General features: G+C 44.3%; 2 protein-coding genes across 2 annotated transcripts in view; both read left to right on the top strand.

Annotated features, from left to right (window-relative positions):
- hoxd10a (homeobox D10a) overlaps positions 1–2,435 on the top strand; it is a 2,465-nt gene extending 30 nt beyond the window's left edge. The window contains exons 1-2 of the mRNA XM_060039998.1: positions 1–893; positions 1,708–2,435. The exon at positions 1–893 is cut by the window's left edge and continues 30 nt beyond it. Coding sequence (XP_059895981.1) covers positions 20–893; positions 1,708–1,982 — 1,149 coding nt within the window. The 5' untranslated portion in view covers positions 1–19 and the 3' untranslated portion in view covers positions 1,983–2,435. The remainder of the gene's footprint in view (positions 894–1,707) is intronic.
- Positions 2,436–3,871: 1,436 nt separating this feature from the next.
- Positions 3,872–6,126, top strand: hoxd9a (homeobox D9a). The gene is made up of 2 exons (XM_060040163.1): positions 3,872–4,984; positions 5,214–6,126. The coding sequence occupies exons 1-2, from the start codon at positions 4,336–4,338 to the stop codon at positions 5,456–5,458; spliced, it is 894 nt and encodes a 297-aa protein (XP_059896146.1). The 5' UTR covers positions 3,872–4,335; the 3' UTR covers positions 5,459–6,126.
- The last annotated feature ends 1,841 nt before the right edge of the window (positions 6,127–7,967 follow it).

Genomic DNA, 7,967 nt, shown 5'->3' with positions numbered 1-7,967 from the left:
CTGTGGTGGGAGAGCAGGCATGCGTCTCAAGGCCATTTTCAAATCTCATTGGTGGGCTCGTCATGTGGTAGAGAGTCATCCCGAGTCGCGCGGAGATTGTTTTTCTAGATATGTCAGTTTACCACGGACATCTCCCTCCTCTATAGACAGCTCATCCAAAATGTCTTTTTCCAGCAGCTCTCCTGCGGCAAACCCCTTTCTGGTGGACTCGTTAATCGGAGCTTGCCGGACGGATAGCTTTTACTCAAACAGCGGGGTTTACATGTCTTCTGGTGCAGACATGGGAACTTACGGAATGCAAACCTGTGGACTTCTGCCGTCTTTCGGCAAGAGAGGGGAGGTGAACCACCAAAACATGGGGATGAACGTCCACTCGTACATACCTCAGCTAGATAACTGGACTGACCCGAACCGATCCTGTCGGCTTGAGCCCAACCTCGGTCAGATATCAAGTGTTACGTTCCCACAGAGCATCAAGGAGGAGAGCAACTGCTGCATGTACTCTGACAAGAGAGCCAAAGTCAGCTCCTCTGATGTCCCGACATACTCCACCCTCCTCCCCGAGTCGTGTCCAGTGGACGGTCCAGAGATACCGGTTCCAGGCTATTTCCGGTTGAGCCAAACTTACGCGAGCGCAAAGCACCAGGCGGATTACTGTCACGAAACGCCAAGTCCGAATACGACGTTGATGCAACTAAATCAGGTGGCAGCTCCAAAGTCGCATTCCTCCGTATACGCCGAGGTGGACAACAAGACGGGGGAACGGTCGCCCCAGACCCGCGACGCCGCCAGAACCCCGGTCCCCGTGGAGAGCCCGGACACTGAGCCCTGCGCGGAGGAGAAGAAGGATTCCTCTGTGTCCAGCCCCGTGGTATCACAGAAGGAAACGAAAGGTGGGTAGACTACAATAAAAGCTTTGATTGCGTGCTGGTGTAAGACGAACGCTTCGGCATCATAAAAGCCGGTATAAAACACAAACAACCCTTAAGTCGTAATGTTTAATGAGAGCCTTCCTCAAGCTGCCTGGACATGCATGCTCTTCCAGCAGGCAACACGCGGGTGGTGGCTAGATTGGTTTACATTCGTTAGCCTCTCGGTCTTATTGGACTTAAACATCCTAATTGTGGATGTGGTGATGTTGTGCAATTTTTGGTTAAAAGTCTAATTTAATGTTGGATTTAAGATCACGTTTGGATTTCAATGGGACTTGGATTGATTAATTAATTGACCTGAGTTTATGCCGCAATGATGCTCCGAATGTTTGAATTAAAATTAAAACAGTTTTCTTTACTGAAGTGTTTTTTTTTATTGTTAACTTAAATGTCATGTAACGAATTTATGGGCTGATGCTGAGACTTTAAAAAGTTTCAAAATGTCTTCAGATTATTAAATATAGTCAGGGAAAAGTATTATTCAAGCGCTCAGATGCAGCATAGTAACAGTATTGTGTGTTACTGTGGCAGCATATTCCCTTTACATTCACTAATTAGCTCATTTATAATTGATGCTGCTACACGTATTGACTTGACCAGTGATTCCGTTTTTTTTATCAGTAGTGTCCTCATTAATTTAGGACACACTACATTACATTCTGCATTATTTATTCTGCCATCACTGAGGAACACAAAATAATCCCAGTAAAATGTGTTTAATTAGCTGGATGTGAAATTCTAATGTATGTTTTTTTTTAATATATTTATCTTTCAGAGTTCAACAACGATGCACCAACGAGCAACTGGCTGACCGCAAAGAGTGGCAGAAAGAAGAGGTGTCCCTACACCAAACACCAGACTTTGGAACTGGAGAAGGAGTTCCTCTTCAACATGTATCTGACGAGAGAGCGCCGCCTAGAGATCAGCAAGTGCGTGAACCTGAGTGACAGACAGGTCAAGATCTGGTTCCAGAACCGCAGGATGAAACTCAAGAAGATGAGCCGGGAAAACCGCATCCGAGAACTCACCTCCAACCTCACCTTTTCGTGAGCAACGAGTTCCTCTGAGTGTTTCAGCGTCTTTGTCACCTCCTGTCCATACGATGTTAGTGCGTTAATGTCCTTGTATCATCCTTTTGTTTTATGTAAACGAAACTGTGATTGTAGATTTATGGGTGTTTTTTGGTAAACATTTTGTTGCATTACTTATTATTGGTATATTTTATTACAGGGTAATTTTTATGTCTTAAATTATTGAGCTTACTTGTTTGGTTTTGTTTCCGTTCTCAGTAGACATGGCTCTTTTAATGTGAAGATGTCGCAGTATAGCGACCTGACTGGTATCAGACAACATTTCAGACACAAAAGCACATTTAGCCTCATGTAGCGCCCTACACGCAAGCCAGTGGCTCAATTGCAGAAATGTTTCAAGTGGCGTAGTATATTCATTTGTGTTGCATGTTTGTGGCATGTATCCTGCAATAAACAGACTGTCCAAAAGGCATGAATTGATTCTGTTTGTTTTCCTTCTATCGATCGCGTGTATTTGAGAGGTTGGCATCGATAGAAACCCTAAAATGACTCCATTACAAAGTAGGGGTACTTTCTAATAGAGTAAAGGCTACGTTACGAGCATCATGTAAAAGTAAAATTCGTTTTTGGGCCCGTAGCTATTCCTTCTCAAGCATTTTTTGAATTTCTTGTTTATTCAGACATTAAAATCCCAGCTGGCTGCAAACTACCTCTAAATGAAGTTCAGATTTAAGAAATGTGGTTATTATCTGGTTATTAGCACACGGTGACGAACTACATTAAAGATTTCTTAATTCAAGACGGATAAACCCCAATTCTGCTCGGCCAAAATTCAATAATCGTTGGACACTGGCATGTTTTTGTTGGTCACACATACATAACACACCACAGTCTGCTCAGCGGCCTTAATGCACCACACTGCCGATAAAACACCAAATAGGCCATAGAACGGCTTCTATGTATCACATTGCACGTCATGATCAGATTCAGGCCTACAGCCCTTAAAACCTCCTCATATTCCGCATCCACTACCGCGCTATATGCGCTATGGCTACGGCGGGCCAATTAGTTTAGCGGCATTTGTCTGAATAATTTCCTGATCACCGTTATTTAGCTCAAAAGTAAGACTGCATTCACTATTGTTTCACTGACGATGTATAGATTCTTGCGTAGTGAAACATTCAGGCCTAAATTAGGGGAGATTTATAAAGGCCTATGGAATGGGGATAAGACGTGTGATCGGTGTTCGGGCCTGTCTCTGATTAAGCAGGCCTACAATTTGTATTCCTGCCTAAGAAATCCAGTCCAAACACTCAAGAAGTACTTACATTATTTAATGTTTTCTGCACCAGACACACATAAACAAACAGACGGCGGAATAGGAGCACGGTGAAACCACGCACGAAAGTTGGGCGACATCAGACGTCACAGGCCTACAATTATAGCTTAAAGCACGTTATAATGTTATATTTACATATGGCCTGTAACGTGGTGTGACAAAAGCATTGCTACACTAAATTTACTAGACATTTACAATAAAACACGCCCACCCGGAGCCTCGTCTTCCTCAATCATGTTGCAAAATACTGTTTGGTCTTCTTTTAAAGATCATACAACTCGGAGACAGAAAATAAAAAATCAAAATAAACCTGTCAGTGGGTCTTTAAAATTAAATAATCTACAATTTCTAAAATCTGACCTTTCAGACATCAATCCACGAATGGACTTTGTTTCTGCGACTCATTTTTTATTAAGGGCGTGTAATCACACGCACCTCATAAAAAATATGGATAGGCCTACGTTAAGTAATTATGGCTCTCATCAGAAGACGCTAAAACGCGCCGTGATGCTGACCCGCTTAGTGCAAATATGAAATCCATAAAGGAATCATCCACTCGATAGGAATACACACACAAATACAGCACAGGCCTATAGGTAAACCTATATGGACGAAGATGGCGTCTGCTGCTATTTTACAGCATGTTATTACATTTATTTTACGAGGCGTCGTCGTCTATAAACCATTTTACTGGCGTTTTAGCCCGGCGCGTCCTGACCATCGCATACGAATCCATCCAGATCCGATATTACGCATCTTTCTTTACAGGTTGGGTTATAATATTGTAGCTTTCTGAGCTCAGCGGGGCTTTGTCTGCAGAAAGGCCCGAAGGCGAGAACCAAAAACCGGAAAGTATCTTAAAATGTGGTTCCAGATGTTTAGAATAAGGCACAAGAGTGGACACAGTCTGCCCATATATCGAAAAGCAGAGCTAAACATGGCGCTATTAGCGGGCTGATTTATTCGCTGTATTGGTAAATATGACCACGTGACACATGTAACCAATCCCAGTAGATGAGGCCAGTAAAATACTATGATTGTTCCGAGGGACGCTTCCCGTAACAGTGTAACCTTTTATATGAGTAAGAAGAGATCAAAAATGTCCACCAGTAGCACTCTTGGTAACTGTTATGTCGAGTCCATCATGGGCCACGACGCGGAGGACATGTACGGTGCGCGGTTTATCCAAGGTCCGCACACGGTGACCTCAAGGCCACCAGGTGCCGGCGACAACGGAGACTTCTCCTCCTGTAACTTCGCCCCCAAGTCGGCGGTGTTCCCCTCGTCCTGGTCCTCCGTCCACCCGCACTCCAGCGCTGCTCTGTCGGGGATCTACCACCCGTACGCGCACCACCAGCCCCACATCTCCGCCGCGGACAGCAGATACGTCCGGTCGTGGATAGACCCCCTCTCCAACCACGTCTCGTTTTCCGGGGGCTTCCACCACTCCTCCGCCGGGCGTCAGTACGCAGCCAAGCCCGAGAGCGTCCAGGCGAAGAGCAGCGAGTGCGGCGCTGCGCCGGGCTTCGAGTCCCGGGAGCCTCGTCCGGTCGCGGCGGTGGATTTCGCGTGTGGAGTATCCGAGAGAACCGACACGAAGACGCCGCCGAAGGAGGTTCACGTTGGAAGTGATCTTTCGAGCCACAGCGAGCCGAAAGAAGAGAAGCAACAACTTGACCCAAGTAAGTAAACGAAAAAGCCCCGTTGATTTACAACCCTTACAACTGTACGAGCTGGGTGTGGATCCAAGCCGGAGCTTTTTACCATCCTATAAAAGTGTCGCGGCTCGGGAACCACTCCTGAACCATTGCGACTATATGGAATAGCGTTACACTCGTTTTCAAACTAATTTCAAAGCTTTACACCAACACACCCACACTATGTATCTCTCCATATCTCCCCCTTTCCCAGACAACCCGGCCGCTAACTGGATTCATGCTCGGTCCACCAGAAAGAAGCGCTGCCCGTACACCAAGTATCAGACTCTAGAGCTGGAGAAGGAGTTCTTGTACAACATGTATCTGACCCGGGACCGGCGCTACGAGGTGGCACGCATACTGAGCCTCACCGAGCGGCAGGTGAAGATCTGGTTCCAGAACCGGCGGATGAAGATGAAGAAAATGAACCGGGAGAGGAACAGCAAGGATCACCTGTGATTCCGTTTCTTCTCATGCGTTTTATGTTTGTGCGATCAGGTTATTTTATTTTTTGAGCGTCTTAGATTTAGCCAATTTTGTAATTGCATCGTCCGACTCAGGGTCTGGACTCAGGCCCGGGTTGGGGACCTAGGCCCGGGGTCTGGAGTGGACCCAGGCCTTGGTAGTCGATCCAGGCCCGTGGTGGGGACCAGGCCCGGGCCTGGGATGTGTTCACGGGTCGACCACCTAGTAGGCACGCAGTGGTCGGGGAAGAAGACACCACAACGTCAACACATGCACCATTAAAGACGGTTTCCAGGTCGCCTGTGTCTTGATCCGGTAAACGTAGCCACGAGGCCCCCTTCTTGATAATTAACTAATATTCTTATGTTGATTTTTTGAAATTGCATTTAACAAAAAGCAAGTAAATACTTATTTTTCTTTTTGTTTCAAAAGAGGATAAGAGCAGTGTATCGAGTGTCGGTTTTCTAATCTGGGTTAGAATTTGTAAATTGCTGTAAAAATGTTAATTAAAGTGTAGCCTATAGTTGAAGGCCTTTCCGCTGAGGGGCTGTACGACACGCCTGCGTCTTCTGTCCCTGTTTTTTTTTAAGTCGTTTTGTTAGACATGAGAACAATTAGACAACGTTTTTAAAAAATGCTTAAATAAATGACTTTATGCTGTACATTTTAAGTGTATTTATTCTAATTTACAAAGCAATTTGCAGGTTTAAAACGTCCAAATGTTTTTTTATTTTTATTTATTACAGTATTTCTCTCTAACACAGGTGGAGCTATACGTTGTCAGACTGTTGTTATGCATTCAACAACTAACCGCATTCTTAGACACAAAAACATACTCGAAATTCGTAGGGTAAAAGCATTCTTCGTGAGTCTATGTGTATTATAGGGCCAGGATGTACGTTCAGCCTTTAGGTTCAAAAAGTGGACTTGATTTGAAACACAGAGTAACGAGTAATAAAGTGTTTACGATTGAGAGAGGTGTGCGGGGATTTAACAATTTATTGTTCAACTTGTACGAATTACCTTAAAGCCGGAGGAAGCTTGGGATAATAAAGCTATAGAACGGGCTAGACGTCTGGGCTAAATCAGTTTATGGTCCTGGCCAGTAATTACAACCGTCCTTTGAAACTCTCTTTCCTGTGTGTTTGCGTCTCTTGCTGACAAACAGAAATTGAGACACTTTTCTATAGGGTGTCTGGGTCGATGAATTGTCCTTGTGACAAAGAGGAAATCACTTCCACTGTTGGTCACGTTTATTCATCAAATGCATTCTGGTCGATGGGGGAAAACTTCACTTTGACGGTCGACTGCCTCCTTTTCGTTTTGCTCATTTTTTGGCTGAATAGTGACAATTACAAACACCAGCGAAACGTCTTCTACCCAGTCTCTGCAGACTAAATGGTTTATCACGGTTACTTATTAGAAGGTAACACGCTGTGTTTTAATTTTCTTTAATAGGCCTATATGCTTAATTAATACCAGTAGCTCATAATTGTTGATTTCTCAGTGCTAATTCCTAGCCGGCTATCAATAGCCGGCTAGGTTATACATGCCTACAGATAATTATATCCATTTACTCAATTCATAATATGCGGTGATGTGAGCGCTAGGGGGCGACGTTGCTCCTTTGCAGTGACAGTGCACCAGGGAACACTTTAAGGTGCAGAAGTCATTAAATAGCGCCTATACATGAAGAATAAGGGTGGACAAATAAATAAAGCTTAACCATATCCCAACCGTTAAGAAGAGCGGGTCAAAACAAACATAAGAAGGTCTGAAGCGTTTTAGTTCAACAGCATCGACGATCTAATTTATACACAAAAAAAGGCAGCATTATTTTGAGCCTGGATACTGAAAAATCGCCAGAGAAACAGCCTTAACGACGAACCCTAAATGATGTTGGTGCCATTTTACGCGGAAAAAGGGAACATGAGACCAATGTCTAGACACAAAGTCCTTACTTCGCAGTTAAATGCGGTCGTAGTAAGCGTAACTGTTTGTATTTTATAAAAGGTCAATTTGCATTGCAGGAGCCTAACAATGTTGACGGTTTTTGAGACCATGCCGTCGCATAAATACTCTAGGTTGTGATATGTATAGGCCTACGCTGCAATCATATGGTTTTTCAACACAAATACAATTGCGCTCTTTGCATATGAAGTGATCAAAACAATACAAATACCGCATCTATAAGTTTGAAAATAGAAATGAGGTTCACCACGTTTTAAAGGAAACACAGCAGGCCTAGCTGGCACTCTGCCGCCAGAAGGGGCGCTGTGTTACGACCCGAGATTCGGCATACTAATAAACAAACAAATAACCTTTGTGATTGACTTGGGGCTATTTTGTCATTATTGCACTCACGAGGGGATTCTCTTTATGTTAATGGTCGCGGCCTTTATGGTGTGATGTTTTGCATATAGGCCACAAAGTCTATAGCGCTCTTGTTACGTCCTTCACCTCAAAATGCAAACAGGAGAATAGGCCTATAAGCTCTACGTCG

Source organism: Gadus macrocephalus, chromosome 20 (genome assembly GCF_031168955.1).
Source record: "Gadus macrocephalus chromosome 20, ASM3116895v1".
Classification (NCBI taxonomy): Eukaryota; Metazoa; Chordata; class Actinopteri; order Gadiformes; family Gadidae; genus Gadus; species Gadus macrocephalus.
Note: the sequence above shows the minus strand (reverse complement) of the source record. Positions and strands in the feature narration are given on the sequence as shown.

What these genes read in the sequence shown, in the direction of transcription:
- hoxd9a (XM_060040163.1), top strand. Translation starts at nt 4,336, where the DNA reads ATGATTGTTCCGAGGGACGCTTCCCGTAACAGTGTAACCTTTTATATG. An exon ending in GAAGCAACAACTTGACCCAA is followed by an intron (nt 4,985 to 5,213) that starts GTAAGTAAACGA and finishes CCCCTTTCCCAG; the next exon opens with ACAACCCGGCCGCTAACTGG.